Source organism: Giraffa tippelskirchi, chromosome 3 (assembly GCF_054371585.1).
Source record: "Giraffa tippelskirchi isolate mGirTip1 chromosome 3, T2T-mGirTip1v1.2.pri, whole genome shotgun sequence".
Lineage (NCBI taxonomy): Eukaryota > Metazoa > Chordata > Mammalia > Artiodactyla > Giraffidae > Giraffa > Giraffa tippelskirchi.
The window spans coordinates 152,405,063-152,425,934 of NC_137277.1; the positions used below are offsets into that span (position 1 = coordinate 152,405,063).

The 20,872-nt window shown below is 46.5% G+C and overlaps 1 protein-coding gene across 13 annotated transcripts in view; it reads left to right on the forward strand.

Annotated features, from left to right (window-relative positions):
* The window catches only part of NRP2 (neuropilin 2), a 121,423-nt gene that overhangs the window by 82,567 nt on the left and 17,984 nt on the right, over nucleotides 1-20,872 (forward strand). For 3 of the 13 annotated variants that reach the window (XM_081577750.1, XM_081577752.1, XM_081577757.1), the window contains 3 exons: nucleotides 3,451-3,713; nucleotides 5,292-5,388; nucleotides 6,505-6,525. In XM_081577750.1, coding sequence (XP_081433876.1) covers nucleotides 3,451-3,713; nucleotides 5,292-5,388; nucleotides 6,505-6,525 — 381 coding nt within the window. Of the gene's footprint in view, nucleotides 1-3,450; nucleotides 3,714-5,291; nucleotides 5,411-6,504; nucleotides 6,541-10,851; nucleotides 10,964-15,897; nucleotides 19,401-20,872 lie in introns of those variants that run through there. The other 10 variants (XM_081577753.1, XM_081577755.1, XM_081577754.1 and 7 more) reach the window with 7 other exon arrangements.

The following is a 20,872-nucleotide window of genomic DNA, read 5'->3' on the forward strand; positions in this document are numbered from 1 at the left end:
TAAGTGAAATTCAGAGGCCTGCTTGTCTAGAGATTCTGCAAACTAGTGGATTAGCTCAGATGTCAGCGCTGAGTTATGATCCTTCAGCTGCTCGTGCTTAGCACGCCACCAGCATTAACTCCCTGGTCTTCCAGTGGTCCTTTAAATCATGCACAGTGATTATCATCTTATTGTGAGAGAGAGAGAGGAGAGAGGAGAGGAGAAGGGGGGGGCCAGCTCAGGTCCCCAGGAGAGGCAGTCTGTGACACCTTTGGCCTCATGGTGCCTGAAGTTTTAGCAACAGGATGGGTAAATAAAGCAGACCCGGAGAAAATCCAGCCAGCCCGGCTTTTTACACCTCCACACACATTTTACTGACTAAATTCTAACCATTATGCTATGATTCCCCTGCTGCTTAAGAATGTAAATTCACACAAGTGACAGTATTTCTGCCAAGCAATTTTCAGACAGCCAGTGGGTCTTATTTGTGAAACTGTGAAGGAAGAAGGCTGAATAATAAGTCTCTGAAATCTGGTTTCCTTTATATGCGAGGTGGAAGCAGTAAAGTCTTGGAAATGACTGGGGCATGGGAGCATTTGGGGGTTGTCACTGGTGGCTCAGTGGACTGGGTGCTTCCACAGGTCACCTTGTTTTAAGATCTGCGTATCGGTTATAGGTATATTTATTTTGCAAAAACCGTTGTGCATTTTTACTTATACATACTCATATTTCAGTATAAACGTTCCTTAATAAAAAGCAGAACGTCTCAAAAAAATCACCTCACCTTTGAAAAGGGCTGTTGGCTCAGTAGGATGGGAGGGAATTGTGAGATTATATGAACCTGAGGAATTACAGAGCCCAGCTGATTCCTGATCTGTTCTTGTTTCCGATAGACAGCCTCATGACATTCTTTATCCATGTGTTTATCATTCATTCATTCATGGGAACAGAAAATTTTGTCATATATATGTATGTGTCACTATCTAGGGGCAAGGAGAAGAAGCATTCTTAACCCTCCTGTGTGTAAGGCCAGGACCTTATAGTCGAACCAAAGAAATAGAAAAGACATCTACCAAACAATTTAATTTCAGTACAAGGCAGGGGGCTGAAATGCATGAAAATGGCCTCCAGTCTTTTTAAAAACCAGGTAAAATCAGTGGTATGGTCAGTAAATGCCTGAGCTGTTGAAAGAAGAGAGGCATTATTGTTGAAATGTACAGAGTGGTGAGGAGAAGAACTGGCAAAAGTGGTGGGGGTGGGGGTCAGGGGGAAGCAGAGAATTACAGGTAAAAGGGGAAAGGGGAACAGCGCCCAGTAGAGAAGCCAGTTTGCCTTAAATCGTATGTGACTGATCACGTGGACTTGGGACAAAGTTACCAGTGGCACAGCTGAAGTGAAGGGCCTACTGCATGAAGGTAGAGAAACCTGAAGTTAAGTCCAGCTTTGCTACTCACTAGCCTTTCTATTTCGGACAAGTCACTTGAACCTTTCCCAGCCTCGATTTCTGCATCTTGTGTAGAGAAAGATTCATAAGACCCAGCTCACAAGCGTATAGCGATGATTAAATTATAAAGGCAGATCAACATGCTTTGTAACCTGTAAAGCAGTATGCAAATAGGCCTTATAATTATTATCATTAATACCTGTAGTAATGAGATCTGATAGGAGAAGCACAGGTTGAGAAGTTCTTTGAGTGTCTGGTTGTGACACCAGTGTCTCCTCCTCAGCAGATCACCATCATTGAAATTCTCTGCTGTAGACAGCTGCCTCCTTATCTGTGCTAACTTTGGCCTTGAAGAGCTCCCATGGTGTGGGGTATTAGGCCGATGTGCCTCTAGATGGTTAAGGTGTCCCAAACTGGAATCCTGACTATGCATCTTAATGGTCTAATTTGACTTCAGGGGAGGGTAGCTTCCAGAACAATAACCCCAGAGAATCTAACCAGAAGGGACTTAGGGGAGACAGGGAGGAGGGAGACAGGTGGCCAGGAGGAGGGAAGGAGCTGTTTCTGGGCCACTGATGGGAGGACTGCCACAGGCAGCTCTCGCTAGAAAGATGATGTTGGCAGGTATACAGCAGCACACGGGTGGCCCAGGAGTGCCCTGCTGATTCTGGGCTCTGGAGTCCCTGCCTGTCCTTCCCTGGCAAAGATGTTCCCAGTCCCTGTTGAGTAAAAAAAGCTCTGTGCCCACATTTCAGATTAACATGATCCTGAGGTGTCTGATGTACTGGGAAAGGGCCACTGCTGTCTTGCAGAAATGTTCAACATAAGATGTTTCAGGGCCAAAAGGAGACAGTGAGATTTTCTGCTCAAATGCCATCCTGTTCTCTGTGCAACTGGTCAAAATGCTCCTGCATGAACTAGATTTGCGGGTGCAGGTCCCCACACCTGTGTCTGCAAGGCATGGGGTCCACCAACAGGGAACTCTGCCTCCCACAGAGTACCTGATGTATTTAAAAGTGCATCAGCTGAAAGACACATTCTTCAAACATTTGGACGGGTGAAACCTTCATGTCCCAATGTGTGTATATTCTCTGCTAAACACATAGCTTTTATTAGTGATGATGACAACACCTGTTTTATTGGGTCTGTATTTGCTTGACTCTCTGAGAAAGGCCACGTTCAGGCCTCCCCAGGGTAGGGCAGGGAAGGGAGTGGGATCTCAGGTCCCTTGCATCACCCCTTTGTTGTTCATTGTTCAGTCGCTTAGAACTTTCTGACTCTCTTCAACTCCATGGACTGCAGCACGCCAGGCTTCCCTGTTCTTCACCATCTCCTGGAGCTTGCTCAAACTCATGTCCATTGAGTCGATGATGCCATCCAACCATCCCCCACTCCTATTCAGCCATCATTCCCTGCTCTACTTGAACAAGGATGCCGGGCTTCTGAGCTGCAGTTACTAGAGCCCAGGCTTCATCCAGGAGCACTGCTGGAGACAGAAGGTTGAAATGTCTTCCAGTTGGACAGTGCCCAGCCAAGATGATAAAGGCTTGAAGCATAAACCACCTGGCCAGAACCATCCTCTAGTCTAGAAGTCACTTCACCCCTTATTATTCAGTTCATTACAGTGCCCTGGCCCTTTGGGTAAGCCGATGATGATTAAAATGTGGGCTTGGCCTCTCAGAATCTAGGAGGAAAAGACAAGCACCAATATAGCCAACCAAGACCTAAGGCAGATGGCGCCAGGTGCCATATGTAAAAGGTACCAAGGAAGTGATGGAGGGAAAATAGGCAGGAGGGACCTTCTTGACATAAAGACTCAATCAAGAAAGGGCCTTAAGGGGATGCAGCATTTGAATCAGAGCCCTAAAAAAGGAACACAGAGCCTGGAGAACAAGTTCATAAATAAACAAAGGACATCCAAACTCTGCCCCCGCTTACCCCCCGCCCCCGAGGGGCCACAACGGCCAGCTGGTGTCCTTCCCAAGCATTTACCAGGGACCTCTGCTTGGGCTTGTTTCCCCCTCCAGATGACAGGAACTTCTTGCGGCTGCAGAGTGATGGGCGGAGAGAGGGCCAGTACGCGCGACTCATCAGCCCACCGGTCCACCTGCCGCGGAGCCCCGTGTGCATGGAGTTCCAGTACCAAGCCACGGGCGGCCGCGGGGTGGCGCTGCAGGTGGTGCGCGAAGCCAGCCAGGAGAGCAAGCTCCTCTGGGTCATCCGCGAGGACCAGGGCGGCGAGTGGAAACACGGGCGCATCATTCTGCCCAGCTATGACATGGAGTACCAGGTGGGGTGGCGACGGGAGACGGTGCGGAGATCCGAGGGGATCCTTGTGATCTGCGTTTCAATATTTCAAAGGCCGTGCCCATTCATCATTAGGGAACGCGGTTAAGCGCCGCTGTTTTCATTGTGTTTCTCCCGTTGCCATGGCAACTAAATGACACTCTTATTTGTTATTCAGAATGTGCCTATCTCTACACCCAGACTTGGTTCTTTGTTCCTCCTATTGCCTTTTATACTGCTGAAATCTTCCCCAACAAATGTTTCTTCCCTCCATTTTATTTTAGATTGCTATCAGGTAGGCTGACAAAGGAACACAGAAGCCAGGGAAATAAACACAAACAAACCCTCCACACAGGAGAAAAGAGGCCCTGGGAACCCCTGAAACTCAGAGGAAGAGAGGGCAACAGCCTCCCCACCCTGTCTCAAGTGTTCAGGTGGCGGTTGGTGCTTAGTGGTCAGCAGACCAGAGACATTCCTAAATGAGTGAGTTCTCACCCTGCAGCTCCAGGAGTTGAATTCTATTATCTCTGCCCTCACAGAGCGAGAGACTGAGGCACAGATGGGGATGCGCAGCTGTGGCTGAAACTTGGGTAGAGCAGGCACTGTGGAAGAGGTGACTGAGAACCAGCCAAAGCATTAACCTGCTCCTCCCCAGACGAGAGGCAGCAACAGATGGCTGGTGAGGCAGCCAACTGCTCGCTCAGCTTGCCAGAGGACATGTACTCGTTTGCAGAGAGAACCTGGGGAGGGCAAAATCGAGGGCTGACTGGAGACCCCTGAGCCTAGGGGCTCCTGCATGCAGCCTGCAGTCACTCTCACGTTTGCAAAACAGCCTGAGTCCCACCCCCACCTGCCTTCCTACTTAGAAACCTCAGTGTGTTGTGGAGCTACTCCCTGTTGGTATTTTTGTCTCACCCACTAGACCGTGAGATTCTCCAGGCAAAGGGTCTTGTCTTCTTAGCTTTTGTAACTGTCAGGGTGCCTGGCACATAGTAGGTGGTCAGCAAACTAGTGGTGAAGAAAAATCACTTCCCTTCTAGTTGTAATAATGGAGCCACAAGATACTGTTACCCCCAAGGTGATTCAAACCTGTACACTACATTTCTCACATTACCCCCACCTGCTCATGTCTGCTTGAGTTTCCAAATACCTGGGTTGAGCATTTGAAAGATTTGTGAGGAAAAAAAAAGAATCAAACATGGCTAGGGAAATTTCAACGCTCCTTTAAACATGCTGTGGTTGTAGTCCTTTTAGTCAATACATTCTAGTTACTGGGCAGCAATACCCACCACTTAGTTACATATATGTATTTTTTAATCCCCTTAAATATGCATTTGATTTCAACCAACTCATTTTAAATTGAGATTTCAAGTACCAGAGCCATGTGGTCAACAGATGTGTACCAGGTGCAGTAAGGCGCGCATGCGCGCACGCATGCATGCGCGCGCACACACACACACACACACACACACACACACACACACACAGATTTTAAGCTACAGTTAACAGAAAATTGGAAATCTTTGCACTGTTTGCACCAAGAAGCTCAGTTAACCCTGGCCCTTTTTCTTCCTGCTTCTAGATTGTGTTCGAGGGAGTTATAGGAAAAGGACGTGCGGGAGAAATTGCCATTGATGACATTCGGATAAGCACTGATGTCCCACTGGAGAACTGCATGGGTACGTGAATATCTGTCTCTTCGTGTCTCCTCCGAGGGCTGGGATCCACAACGGGAGGCAGCACCTCGTTTTCAAACACAGCTGTTCCCCCGATGGGTGGGGCAGCACCAGTCCATGCAGGAGGTGGGATGTGAGTTCAGTTAGAGCTTAGGCTGCAGTCAGGATGGGAGAGGTGTCAGATAAGGTGGAGTCCTAGACCCCTGCTCCCATTCAGAAGGAGGCATGCACTTAGTATATGAAGATTCAGGGTGCCAAGATCCCATCATTCGGCTCCAGCTTTTAGCAAAGAAAATGCTAGAGGACGAGAGCAACTGCCAGTCAGAATTACATGCTGGAAAGGTTTGATGGATTTAATGGAAGCCTTCGCTAGTGAGCAGAAATAGTACATATGTTATATTGGAGTGATAACACAATTACCCAGGCAGTTCTTTTACATGAATGAATTGCAGGGCGAGCTATGGCATGTGAAATAAGAGTTCAGATTTTGCTTTGAAGCTAATATCTCTAAGGCCCAACATGCCAGAGTTGTAAGATTAAACATTACATGCCAAGTGACCAGCATAGGAAGGACACTGTCTCCTTGGACAGAAGTGCTGAGCAGCCAGGCCACCTAGTTCACCCCATGGACCACCTCCCATCAGAGCCATGGACATTCCCAAAAGCAAGAGGAAATCCTGAGAAGGAAGGAGACCTACTTTCAGTCTGCAGAGTGACTGTAATAACTCACCAAGTGCTTTTCTTGGCACATGGGTCCCGGGTGTGTGTGTGCCTGATGATGTCAGAAGCACCTGGGACCGCCCTTGTCCCTTCAGGCAACTCTCGGGGCCCCGGGCATCTAAAACTAATCCAGGCTCTGAGAAAGTAATCAGTGGTAAGTGACTGATTACAATGCTTCAGGGACCCATTACTCTATAAAGGACTTTTTGTTCCAAGGCAACTTTGAGAATCTTTCCCACCTGGCCCCCATGACGATGATGTGTTAGACCCAGAGCCTGTGGCAGGCATGGGAGACTTTTCGTGGGATAGTATGAAAAAGCTTGATGAAACTCATCTTCATCCTACACTGTGTTCACCTTATGTATTCCTCTCATCTAATTCAATTTTTTTTTTTTCCAGAACCCATCTCAGCTTTTGCAGGTGAGGATTTTCAAGGTAAAAAAAAAAGTTATTTTAAAATTTCTGCATGCCTTTTCCTTCCTCCCATGTGATGTGAATTTGGCGGAGGCGATAAGCCTCCAGATTTGACAAAGCTCCCAAGAGAAAAATAGATGCCACACCTTCTCACCGCTAGATGGCGCCAGCAACACCGGTAGATACAGGGAAAGGGCACTTGAGAGCCTCACTGTCTCCGGTTTAATTAAAGTTTAGAAACCTATAATAGAGACAAATAGGTTACAGATAAACCTTTCAGCTTTGCATTGTCCAATGGAGAGCAATGAGGCTGAAAATGCATGAATGGTGAGAAGAGAGGCTGTGGGGAGACTGAACCAAAAAAAAGGAAAAAAGTCAGTAGTAAATTAAAAGTGAAATGAGGTGGCAGTGATTTATTTTCCACCAAAGATGGTTTCTTTCCAGTCACAGGGCACCAAGGCAGCGGTCTCAATTAACCCTCAGCAAGGTACACAGTTGTGTGAGGGAAGAAAGTTAGGGGAAAGACATGAGGAATGACAGTCCTAAGCGGAGAAGGTTGCAGAAATCTGGAGATGGTGTCTGGTTAAGGGAAGAAGGAGGCTCATTTGGTGACTGGAATTAGAGCACTTGAAACACAGGACTGAAAAATAGAAAGCGACATTTTATCCCTAATAAAGTAAATAGAGAACAGAGCAAAGAGAGAGGAATGTGGGATGCTTGCCTTATCCCAGGAGGGAAAGCTAACCTCCAAACTTGGGGGTGCTAAAATGCAGTGTATTTCACATCTCACCCTCTTTGGAATCCTCTTGGTTGACACTGCTAACATTTCCACCCGGTTCCAGTGCTAAGCATTTAGAAACCACTCTGTAAATGCTTCCCATGAGTTGGCCCGGGTGTATAAGCACACTCAGAAACACTCACCCACACCTAATAACAGAACCAACTTTATGCAAACAACCCCGAGGGTTTCTGTGCCCTGTTTATATTGGCTGGCCTTAACCGTGCAGGTGACAGCATTTCAGAGATAAGGGAAGTCATTTTTATATCTGAAGTCTAGACTCGTTATCTTCGCTCTCATTAATCTGTCCAGCTCCTGGCTGGTCAGAGATGGATTCCTGGTTTGCCACCTAAATGTGCTCTCTGACTTCCAATCATCTCACCCAATTTGCCACTCATCACCCACAGCACTAAGACAGTAGATGAGGGAGAGGGCAGCTGGATGGGGGATGGGAAACCTATCTAGGACATCTTTTCTTTCTCCCTCACCCTTCCTGGCCTCCCTGAGCCCCATCCCCACTCCCCACTGCACATTTTTCAAGTATTAAGAGTATTCCTGTGCATGTGTTGGTGCTCCTTGGGTGTGAGATTTTTCTGTTAACGCGAATCTAAAAGTATCGGAAAGAAAAGCTTGAGATCAAAACTGAACGGCTTGGATTACAGTTGAATTCAAGTCCTAACTTTCGGGACCCAAGGTAATGTTGATGCTAAGGGGGTAAACTTGCTTATGTTGTTTCACGTGACTTTTGATTGTTGAGACTCAAAGCTCTCAGGAAAGGCTGGTTAGGGCCTTCAGCCCCCACGGCAGACACTCTGCTGTGTGAACATGGATGTCTGGGTCCATGACTGACAAGTTCAGTGGCTAAGTGCTTTGCTTCTGTAAGTGAATAAACAAATCAGGGCACATGTGCTGTCACGGAGGCTGTATTTACCATGAGGCTTCACAGGCCAGTCATGTTCTCTTGTAAAATATATATATAAATAAAATAGCCTCAGAGATGCAGTGCTCATTTAGCCAAAATAAACACAGGGCTTAGGGACTCGAAGGTAAGAATTTCCAGTGTGCTTCCGATGGGCTGGTTTGGGGCTTAAGCACAGGCAGCCCTTGAGTGGCATGGATTGGCCCACGGCTGTGGTCTTGGGAAATAACAAACATCATTGGAAGGAGGAAACCAAACTCCAGAGGCTTGGCTCAGGAGTCAAGAGCAGGGTGGGAATTGAGAATGGACAGTGTCGATCGCGTCGGCAAGTTTTACATGGAACTCTGCCTTGGTAGCCGGATGAACCCAGGGCCAGTGAGGCTTCTATTGGGCTGAAGCCCCTCTGACTTCAGTAGACATCTCTGTGTTTTGACTTGAGCAAAGCCTTCCATTTGGGAGAGGAAAGAGGACATTTGCTCTACCTAACCCGCTGACCTCTCCGGGTCAGGGTGGTGGCAGCCTTGTCTTGGCGGGAGAGTGAATACCTTGGGAATTAAACTAGGCTGTTCACTCAAATAGAGAAACAGAGAAATCAGGTTTGGGCAAGCAGGCTATGGAAAGCTGATGGTGAAACCCTATTAACAACAGGCATATATTGTTAGCATGGTTTTTTTTTTTTAATGTAGATTGTTTTTCTTTTCCATTATAAATTTACCATGAGACAGAAGCAGTCTCATTCTTTATGAGAGACCAATGTGTACTAGGTAAACCTTTAAGGCAATGCAACAAAAGTCGCTTCTGGACTGAGGCTTATTAGATAGTCTTGATCTTTTATATTTTGAAGTGTCTTTCATTTTCTGCCTCTTACTCATCTCTTGCCATGGAACATTTTCTTTTTATTCGAATCACCTTGTGTTTTCTGCTTGGTATATATGCTTTGATTGTGTATCAGGATATGAGTCAGTAGTGAAGAGAAGCAAGCCACGCTGAAAAAGAGAGCCATGTAGAGAGGGGACAAGGAGGAGATGGAATGAATAAGCTGTGTTGTCATGTGATGTTTAAAAAGACTTTTTTGCTGTTGTTCTAAACAATGTAGCCTGGGTGTGCTTTTCTTTTTTTTCTTTTTTTTAAAGCAGTGGCTATAGACATAGTGCTATCATGTATCTTTTTCTAGAATTTGAGCTTTAACAAATGAAAAACTGTATGTAAAAGGGGGGCAGGGAGGTGGAGAACTGAAAAGTGGTGTAATTAAAGTGATGGATTATTTTTTCTTAACCAATGCTTTCTATTTTCAATACGAGTAAAAAGAATAATAAGGAAGCCAGCAAAAATATATGAAGCCCATAATCTGAGTTCTGTAGTTGTTTACCAGGTAGTTATTTTTAGCAGGTTGCAGTGGAAGCAAGAGCTCTTGTTCATGTTAGAGGCTGTGGGCTTTGAACAAAGCGGGAGCAGAGAGACCCATGGGAGTCCCAGGCACGGGTGGTAGTGAGCGTGAAGGATTCGAAAGTGCTGCGTCAGCCACTGATGGGTGCTAAGAGGAACATCAGTAGCTCCTGCTCACAGCTGTGAGCGTGGGTTCTATGTCTCAGACCAGCTCTGAGGGCTGCTGGCCCTACCTCTCGGGCCTCACTTCATGCAGTCCTCTGCAGTTTTCATCCAGGTAAAACCAGGAGAAAGAGGACAGCACAGGCTGTCTCCTGGGCATAGAGGGGACCCGTTTTGGGGCAGTGACAGCGACCTAGGGTTTGACCCTGTGCCTCAGGTTTTCAGGTCTGTTTATTTCACACCAACTGGCCCATCACGGCCATGTCTCGTCCCCATCTTTCCATTCCTGCCCTCATCCCCGGTTGATCTACCAATGGGCTGCCTCCCTGAGACTTTGCTCCCCAGTGTAATGCCCACTATGCCAGGGCACAAGACCTGGGATGAGCCTCAAATTCCCTCTCTCTCTGGCATCCCTTTCTCCCACAGCTGTCTTGACTAGAAGCACTCGCAAGACGCAGTGCGAGTTAAATGGCATTCTCACCGTAATCCTCTGATGAAAGGCAGGGAAGTATTCCCAACCCCTGCCAGGGCTCCAGATAGGCAGCTGTGGGGTGTGACTGCTTCTCCTTGGCCCCCTCCCCCTGAAGTCCCCAGCTGCCAGATCAGAGCTAGGTGTTGCTGAGCTGGGGAGCCTGGAGATGAGATGCGTGTGAACCGCTAACGGCACGGCTGCTGCTGCTGCCTGAGGGGACGCCAAGGCATCCTTTGTGAGGTTCGAGCTGCAGAGGCCTGACCCATCGCCCTGCAAGTTTACCATTCCTCTAAACCGCCACCAACATCGGTTTCTCTAAGGGGAGAAGAAAAGTTTTTTCACTGACTTTTCCTCTCTCCAGGAAAGAAAGGACAAGCCTTAATTTAAAAGAAGTAATCTAAGTCCCACCAAAGAGAGGACAAGTGTTCAGACTTCAGGCAGCCACGGACCTGGGTTTAGAGGTGTCTTAGACAGATGTGGGGGGCAGGCAGCAGCATTCCTACTAACTGAGTGGAAATCTCCCAATGACCCCCCACACACACACACTGAGTGCAAGGCAAATGGAGAGCCATTTCACAGGGAGATTTTATGCTTCTACATTCTTCTTCCAAACAGATCGGTGGGCGTGACCACGTTTTTCGACCCTCTTCTATAAACTTCTCCAGAGAAGCCAGCTTTCTCTTTTGTTTGTTTAATCTCACAAATTAAATAAATGTTTTAACTGAAATGCCCCTTCTCCAGCTCTTCGTTTTCAACCTACACATGTAAGACTGCAGACAGGCCAGGCCTGAAACAGTTCTGCAATGAACCTTTTTTTCCCTTCCAAGAGAGATGATTTACATTAGGTACTTTTTGAAACATTTCTCTGGGAAACCTGGGTGACTCCTCCAGGTCCGGAGGACATTTCATAAACTTAGCTGCAGGAGATGTTTTCGCTTTTTGGTGATTCAGTGAGAATTTGACTGAGACAATCCGCAGACAGGTTCAGACAGAAGAAAGAAGCAGAAAGGGAGAGGTCTGATTCCTGTTCCACCCCACGTGGTTAGAACAGAGTCTGCACACTTTTTCTGTCAGTGGACAGATAGCGAACATGCTGGGCTCTATGACACTCTGTGTGGCTGGGACTCACTGCGTCTGTAGCACAAAGGCAGCCATAAGCCACATGTGATGAGGGTGGCTGTGTTCCAAAATGTACAGAAATAGGCTGAGAGCCAGATTTCGTTTGCTTAACCCTGGGTTCCAGCACGGGCGGAGGATTTGGTCCACGTGCTTCCAGTCCTGACGCCGCCGCTTCCCAGCCGCGTGTGCTTCCTCCGAAAGCTCTGGGTCATCTCTCGGGTTCCACTGTGTGCTGCCCTCATCCTCCTCCTCAGTTTTCCTCCAGGCAAAACCAGGAGAAAGTCACTTAGCCTCTCAGGTTCTCCACTTTCCCACCTGAGAGTCATGAAGAATAAAGATGATAAGTAGTCCAATGCCTGGCACCCAGGAAGTCTCCACTCATTACAGCAGTAGTTATGCTCACATTTCCCAGTTGCTTATTAATTCAGTAACCCTGTTTGCACAACAGGAGTGGAAAGAACCTACCTACTGTGTAATTTTTTTTTTTGTTATATTCCCATATCGCTTCTCGGCCTTTTGGCTAAGATCAAATGTGTTATCCTCCCGTGCAGGGCTTCTTAGAATATACTGTTTCTCAGAATTTAAATTCTCCACCTTCACACCACCCCTTTATCCAGGGGGTGCAGAACTTTTACAGGTGGAAGCCTACTCAACCTTGCAAATACACTTGGAGTTATTGACTATTTAAATTTCTATTTCTCATTATCTTACACGACAAGAAAACCATATACAGAACTAGAAGGTGGAAATTCATGAAAAGTAGAACAGGCATTGAAAGCATCTTTCAGTTGGGGGGAAATCAAAGTCTGTGAGTACGTGGGGGAAGTTTGAAGAATCAAAGGGACTCTTCAGGTGAGCACATCACCAGTGTTGGACAAAGTTGAAGTCACCTACGTTTTTTCTCCCATCCTGGGGGACATGTCTCCAGCTCCTGAGTTGTGAAGCAATGGCCCGGGCATCTCATATGGCTGAGGGGGCAAGTGGGGCTAAAATGCAGCCACTTACCAGCATCTGCCCGAAGGGGGCACCTTTTTGCATTTTAACGTAGAGGCATGGTATGAGCTAACAGAATCTAACACTTTCCCAGAATAACTATTCTGTGAAGTACCATTAGGTCATCAAGGTTTTTTCAAGGAAGTCTGAATGTTGGTCCAACGTGCATTCCTCTATTCAGCTATTCATTTGTTCATCTATCCACCCTCCACCCCCCTCCCCCATCTATCCACCCATCCATCCAACATTCCTGGGATTGCTGCTCTTATCTAGGAAGGTGCTCTGGAAGAGGACTTAACCCCTATTGACCTTCCTTTTCTCTGGCTGGCAGACCACAGCCTCATTAGCATACAGCCCTTGAAGACTGCCACAGAGCCAGATTCTAAAATAGCGGCCTATGGGAGTTGAGTCTCCTTAGCTGGAGAAGGTCCTAAGAAACTCTGGCCCCCAACTGCAGGTCATCAAAAATTGCCTGAGGGGGATGAGAGGAGGACTGTTAGCTGTATCCTCTCTTTTCTGACTGCCTTAACATTAAAAACACAAATTCACATAGTTTATTTTCTCATTTCTCCAAACAAATGTCCAGGGAAAATGTTTAAGGAGCCAATATGATGTCGTCCACCAAATGGCTTCTGTCACTAAAATTTTCTACATGGCGATCATTTCTGGGGAGGGGAGTATTAGCAGGAAATGGGAGGAAAGTTTTATGATAAAGTGGAGTTTGTCTTCCAGAGCAGAGCAGAACTTGAGGCCGGGGATCTAGCTCTGATTCTGAATCTGTAACCCACATAACGTGACTTCTTCTCTAGTGCTCAGTCGCTACAGTCATATCTGACTCTATGCAACTCCATGGACTGGTAGTTCACCAGGCTCCTCTGTCCATGGCATTCTCCAGGCAAGAATACTGGAGTGGGTTGCCATGCCCTCCTCCAGGGGATCTTCCTGACCCAGGGATTGAACCTGAGTCTTTTATGTCTCTATCTTTGGCAGGCGGGTTCTCTACTGTCCCCTAGATCCTCCCCACTGTGCCCCAGCTTTGGGGATATCATAAGCAACATTTTAGGAGTCAAGTGAAGAAGGCCTCAGCCCCAGCGTGTTGAGCCCTGGGGGTGGGAGATGAGGCAGTGTATTTAGTGCTGAGAATCAGCATTGTGGCTGAAGAAAAGCAGCTTTTTGAACTGAGACTGTGTGGTGATGGTGGGGACGAGAGCCGTTGTGACTGTTTTATGCTTGACAAAAATGAGTGCTCCTGCTTTGTGATCTGGTCAGGCGCTTCAGAGGGGGAGTTAATCCCTGTGGACTTACCGCCTTCCTTTCCCCTCATGGCTGAGCTGCAGCCTCATTAGAGGGTGGGTCTCACTGTGGAGCCAAATGGAAATCAGAGGCAGACCCGAGGACAGCCTTTGGGGAGAGGCAGGTGGCCCGGAGGAACCTGGAGCCCATCTCTGCACACTTTGTTGTTTCTCGTGCGTTCTTCTGAGCCCACATGAAAATCCAACGGCAGGATGGTTGCCAGGCAGCAGATACTCTTGGTGACCTGAATAATGAGTTGACACCACATCTCTGTGACTCACGAGCTGGCCATTTCAAGGAGCCGTTTTCAGTGCCTTGCTTTCTCTTTCTGTTCCTGTGCATAATTTTCAATATGATCACAAAAAGAGGGAGGGAGGGAGGGGAGAAGGGTTGGAGGGAGGGAGCTTTCTCAGCTACAGTAATGAAATTATTAAAAGGTGGAAATGGTCTGGGAGTAAACACAAATAGAGGAGGAGGTAAGGAAGAAGACAGTGTAAAAGGGGGCATGGTGGTGACCATGGGATTCTGGGATCCTTTCCACCCCAGGGGCAGCGTCTGCAGCTGCCAGGGTGTATGCTGGGTGACACATCCTTGTCATAGCTCCTCCCAACCCTGTGGCACTTCCGATGGGCTCAGAGGCACCGACAAACCCTGTACCCTAGCACAAGGGGATTCCCTAAAACTAGAGAAGTCAGTGATTAAGAGCTGGGAAAGTGGACAGGCTCTGAAAGATTTTTCAAGAAAAATGCTCTCATTTTTCTAACACTTCTGAGAAGGCATCAGAAGGTCTGATTCACCCCTCAGCTATCCCTCAAATCAAAGAGAGCTGCTCCGGGGTTCGGGCTGCAGGAGTCGGCAAACACTGACTCAGAAATTGGAGTCTTCACCTCAGTTCGGTCTTTTAATCACAAGCATTTATGGAGAGCCTTCTTGGTGCATATATACCCTGAGGTAGAAACCAGGATGAGAGCGAGTGCTTCTGCTTGAGGAGCTCCATGTCTCATGAAGGAGGCATGAAAATATCAATGAGCCTTGTCTGCGTCTTGAGCAGAGATGCACCCCGAGGGTAGGACCAATGGTACAAGGAGAATGCAGCAGCACCTCCTTCCCCACCACCGTGGCTCCCACCTGGAGTATTCCACCGATAGAGAGAACACATCTTTCTGGCCACCTCTACTTGATGTAAGCAGCTAGGGAGGAATTTTTCATAGGTTAAGCATACATCATTTTTCAGAAGTAAAGATCATGTCTGGTTTTGGCAAGCTCAAAAGCTCCTAGTCCCATTTGGGCCAGATTCTCATCTGATGTAAATCGTTGGGAGAATAAAGTTGTAGCACTGTTTTGCATTAAATGGGACTCCAGCCAGTCTTTCCCCAGAGTTACCCTGGGCTTAAATCTACGACATCATCTCCATGGCAACCAGAGGCTGGCCAGTGAATGTGGTTGCCTTGTAAATCCTCTGCTAGCTTCTCTTCCCTCCTCTGTCTTTTCCGTGATTAGAATGTTCTCCCTCCCTTTGCTCTCACTTACTCACTGTCACTCTCACATACCTACTATCGTTTTGCACCCACATTTTTTGGTTGCAACATCCTTCCAATCAGCTTTTTAAATCCTCCATTCAATTAAAAAATGAAGATGTGTTAGTCATTGCTTGACAGTGGTAATTGACCTGTTTAGACAAGACCAGGCTGATTTCAGTGGGCATGGAAGCCTTGGCAAACCAAAGTGGAATTCCCCTTCAAGTCTAGCCAGCCTAATTAATACATTGTTTGAGAATGCTGGCCAGCCAGACCAAATATTGTTATTTGCACCCATTCGGAGAATCAGTCCTGTGGAATCCCAGAAGTCATTTTAACATCACTTGCATGTATTCCTGTGTGTATGCGTGTGTGTGTGTGAGAATCATAATGCTTCTACATATTATAGAGTATTGTAGTTTGACAGAAAGAAGAAAAGACTTTTGGAATCATACAGCTCTTGGTTGAATGCAATACTTACCACTTACTTGCTGTATAACCATTCATTTAACCTCTCTGAGCCTCTATTTCCTCATCTGTAAAATAGGTCTGAGAGTACCTACCTGATAGGGTTGTAAGTAGGAAGTAATATCAATCACTGAAAAGTGCTTGGCCCACCCTAAATACTCGGCACCATCTTGTTCCCCTGTCCCCTTCCCTATCCACTCCAAAGCATGTGTGTGTTTCTCTTCTTTTTTTTAAATTAATTTTTGGATTAGTCTGCATGCTCTCAGCCTAGCAACACTCTTCTGTGTCTCTCCACCAGGGGGCACCCTCCTACCGGGGACCGAGCCCACAGTGGACACGGTGCCCGTGCAGCCCATCCCAGCCTACTGGTATTACGTTATGGCCGCCGGGGGCGCCGTGCTGGTGCTGGTCTCCGTCGCGCTGGCCCTGGTGCTCCACTACCACCGGTTCCGCTATGCGGCCAAGAAGACCGATCACTCCATCACCTACAAAACCTCCCACTACACCAACGGGGCCCCTCTGGCGGTGGAACCCACCCTAACCATTAAGCTAGAGCAAGACCGCAGCTCGCACTGCTGAGGGCCGAAGCAAGGACCGCGCCCAAATCAAACAAGAAAGACTGCAAACACGTTGCCTCGATTTTGCACTTTTTCCTCCTCGCCTAGTCTCTGTGTGAACGCTCAGACAGCTCTGTCTCTGGGCCCAAACCCTGTGCGCTCGTATCCATCCCGACCATTCTCCTCGAGTTCTTTTGTTTGTTTTCCTTTTGTTGATTCCAAACCGCCCAACCCCAACTCTACAATGCTGCATCTTGGAATACGAGAAGAGACACGCCCCTAAGCACCTCACCACTCGCGGCTCAGCTGTTTTCCTCCCAGAGACTGGTTCCTTGTTTTCTCCCCTTGCCTTAGCCCATCCCTCCTCTCTGGTGGGCAGCCTGCCAGGAGACTTGAGGGGAAACCCGGATCTGTGTGTTTGTACATAGTATACATTTGCGCCTGTGAATAGCTCTGTGTGTGCGTGGGTGTGAGAGAGAGACTGGCTCACGGGGGTGGGGGGGAGTGTGTGAGTGTGTTCAGAGAGGTCCCCCTTTAACTCTTGTGTTACTTCTCCGGGGGTACATGTTCCAGAAAATAATATACTGTACTAGCTCTGTTTACTTGGAGAAGAGATTGAAGCTTTTTGTTGCCTTATCTAGCTCTGGCTGGGTTTCTGTTGGCTTACCATTGTCATCTCCAGGTACCTAAAACGAGAGGCCACCCCAGCAGACATGTGGCCCCGCCCATCCCTGTCCCCAGGCCCCACCCACCTGCCCCAAGAGGAAGGTTCTCCCCCTGCACTCAGACCAGACATGACCCCTAGCTAGTCCCATCTGGGGTGTCTCTGAAGTTACACAGTAACAGCCATTGGGTGCCTGTGGAACCATCTCTTACTTCCAGCCCTGAAGCAGATTTGTCTCATGTTGCCTTATAAAAGAGAAGCTCATAATGAATGTTTAGCTTTTATCAGTTAAGTCCAATCTTGGAATAAGTCATAGAGAATAACCAATCTGAGACTGATGTAGGAAAAGCAGTAGCCTGTTGAGAGCACGAGGAAGTGGAGAAGGAAGGATTGAAAAAAACAACACACACACCTCACCCCAGGGGGTCCATTCTGCCCACTGGGGGTTGGGGTGGAGTAAGAAGGTTAAAAAAGTGTATTCTTTGGTATCATATGGATCTTGGCTAATAGCATTTGTAAAGTATGGGGGGAAGGGGGTCATTTGTTTTCCTTTCATGGTGTTAACGTGTGCCTGAATCTATAGCCACTAAAATATAAGGCTGTTCCCCTGACTTATTTGAATATTATGAGAGAATAAAAAGTTACCATTTGTTTAAATGTACTAAATGTGCTACCCCTTAAAGCATTCATAGCATCTGGTAAATACACCCTCATAGGCTGGCCTGGCATTTCCAGATGTTACTGTATCGTCAGGAGAAGGTATAAGGAAGATAAATCCATTGCTGCCCATTTGTCCTCTCTAAGCAACGCAGGGAGAGGGATATTAGAGATAAATTGCCTAATTATATTGTACGAAGGATAGATTCAATAATGCAGTCAATTTCATTGATAGAAAATTCATATTTTAACGAGATTCTCAGTGTACTGGGGCTTAGGCTTGGGGGTGTTTATTTCTCACCTACCTGCTAGGAATCCACTGGGGAAGTGTAAGATTCTCTCCAAAGATGGTTGCCTGGGCTGAAAGCCTCTAGGTACCTTCTGAGAACAAAATACTGATGATTTTTTTTTTTTTTTTTGGCTGCTTGCGGGAGAGAGATTTGAATTCTTTTGGAATATTCACATAGGTCCCTCCAACACATGCACCCTCAACTTTCGCATCTGGTTTGTTTCATCCTCCTGAAAGAATGGTGCTCTCCCACTCTTACTCTATTTCAAAGAGCTAGTCTGTCTCAACCACGGCAGCCCTGCCAAGAAAAAAAAAGATGAAAGGCTAGAGCATGAGCTACCTTGAGATTTCAAGAAGTGTCTTACCCCAGCTGAAGATGGAGAAAGAAAGATGGGGAGAGAGAGGAGGGGTGGCAGGATACCATGGATACCTTACAATGACTTTCATGCCCATCACTGAGGGCTTTTTATCTCAGGTGTCCGTATCCAGTGATGTGTTTGGGGCCAGGCGTTCCCTTGAAGTGATTGACATCCCTATAGGCACCTCATGGAAGCATGGTGTCGGGAAATTACACCTGGGAATTCCGGCCAGTGTAGCAACTGTCTGAGTTACCATACACCCTTGAGGATTTCCCTTCTTTAAAAGAAGATGACAACAACTTTGTGAATTTGCTGTATCTTTATCTGATGCCCCATGGTGGCGTCATCTTTATGTACATGCTGTCGTTGAGAATATGAGACTGCTCAAATCTCTGTGAATCCCATAATGCACTTCAGCTGGGGATGTCACACCTCTCTCTCTCTGTCTCTCTCCACTCTCTCGGCCCCAGCAACTTTCATAGTATTATCCAGGTACTATGCTAAAAGGGCAGCTCTTCTATAATGTCATGCCTTGCAGCTTTAAAAAGCAAAATTCTGTATTTCATGGAGGAAGGGAAGGGTCCCTGTCTTCTAAAAAAAAAAGTAGACTGGACAGGTGAATGCATGCATGCATGTTTAGTGTTGCTTCTCAGAAGACAAAGAGATGATAGCAACTATTAAAAAATAAATGAATGAAAGGAAGGTCTAGCTCGGGCTGGTAAAGTTTTTGCCTTAGTAGAGCTTTCATGTTAACAGTTCCAGGAGGGAAACCCTTATCTCTGGGGTGAAAAAATCCCTTTCTTGGTATTATGCTAGCAATTGCTATCCCTTAATTGCCTATGAAGGCAGAAGAAAGAAAAACAGGATCATAGCATTGCCATTGACAAAACAGAATGCTGAAAGTAAATTATCTTTTCCCTTGTCCCACATTTTTGGGATTAACGCCAGAATAGGATAGGAAATCCAGTAATATTTCTGAGGTTGATACCCCACCTTTAAGAAGACTGTGTCTTTAAAAATGAAGCTAGCAGGCAAGCAAACACATAAATAATCGAAAATTACCAAAGAACAACAGCAAAACAAGAAAACTTAAAGATTTTTACTTCCTATTCTTATCCCCTTGCCCTATAACTGTGACATCTCTTGCATTGCTCAGTTGCCTGTGTGTCAAAATACCTTGTGGACGTTGAAAACTATTTGAAAATGTATTGTGTGGAATGTAATAAAATGATGATATTTTTATACAAACATCTGGGTTTTTTTTCACCTTGGCTTATGAGAACAAAGTTCAGATGTAGGCTTTGAACAAACTGATGTTTGCAAAGTTTATACATCACCTTCTGTGCTAGAGGGCATTTCTGTGGGAAGTAGGTGGGTTTTCTCCTTGAGGCTGAATGCCAAGTTCTCCTTCTTTTATTTTTATTACTACTGCTTGTTAGGAGTTTTATCCAATTTGTGCAGCTGAGCCAACTTTTATGATTGGTGTGGGATTTTGCAAAAGTTGCTAAGTGCTAAATTACTCCATGTGATTCCACAAAATTTCTCTTGATGGCAAATCCCTGGAGATGGGACTGTACTTTCAAAAGGCCCCAGGGGCTGGGACCAGCAAAGCTGAATCATGTCCTCAGCTCTGCAGAGACAAATAGTTTCCTTTGGAGAAGAAGTGGCAACATCTTACCCCTTGCCTACCAAATTATTACTTCCACGGGGACGTCGATCTCCAATTTATGAGCACTTTCCCAGACCAAACGGGAACTTACAGTATGTTCAAGGCTCAAAGATATTCCAGACTTTGGAGCAAGTAATGAAGATAATTATATGATTACTGGGAACCTGGAAATGTCATGGTGGAACATTTTATAAAAGGAATATTCTGTAAAAACTTTGAGGAGAGGAACTTGGGGAAACTTACTTGAAAAGCCAGATCTTTTGATAAGTATTTGATGAGTATTTGGTTCTCTTTATTGAGTATTTAGTAACATGAATTATGACTATGAGTTTTTGTGCTCAGTTGTGTCCGACTCTTTGCAACCCCACCCCATGGACTGTAGCCCACTGGGCTTCTCTGTCTATGGGATTTTCCAGGCAAGAATGCTGGAGTGGGTTGCCATTCCCATCTCCAGGGGGTCTTCCTGACCCAGGGATCGAACCTGTGTCTTCTACACTGCAGGCAGATTCTTTACCCACTGAGCCATTGTGGAAGACCATATTTAGTGACATAGTTACATAAAATATTTTATCAAAGAGTTATTAGTGGCAAAAAAAAAATCTAGGAAAGACAGCCTCACAGCAATTCAGTGTTTCTAGATGGTGATCAAAAGTGATGATGGAAGAATTTTCCACCCCCTTATATTTGTGGGGTGTATTAAAAGTATCAACCCAAAACCCTTCCTCAGAGTCTGAGAATATTCCTAATGGCCCCCAAGGAAAGGAGCAGGTCCAAAAGAGCCTATTTCTGCCAGGATCCTGCTTTTCTTCCTTTCTAAACCTAGAGCCAGGAAGAATTGCTTTTTACAGCTATCAACCTGCCCAAGTGGTGCTAAAGAAAACAGGCTTCTGGGTTTTCAGATCTGCAGTCACTACAGCTGGCTCACTAGAGATGTCACTGTCTGTCCTCTGCAGGAGAATAGAGTTGAATGTCCATGAGCAGAGCCTTGTTTTTTCCTCTAACGACGAGCGTCATGACCCATTTTGTCCACATAACAGTTGGCTATCCTTAA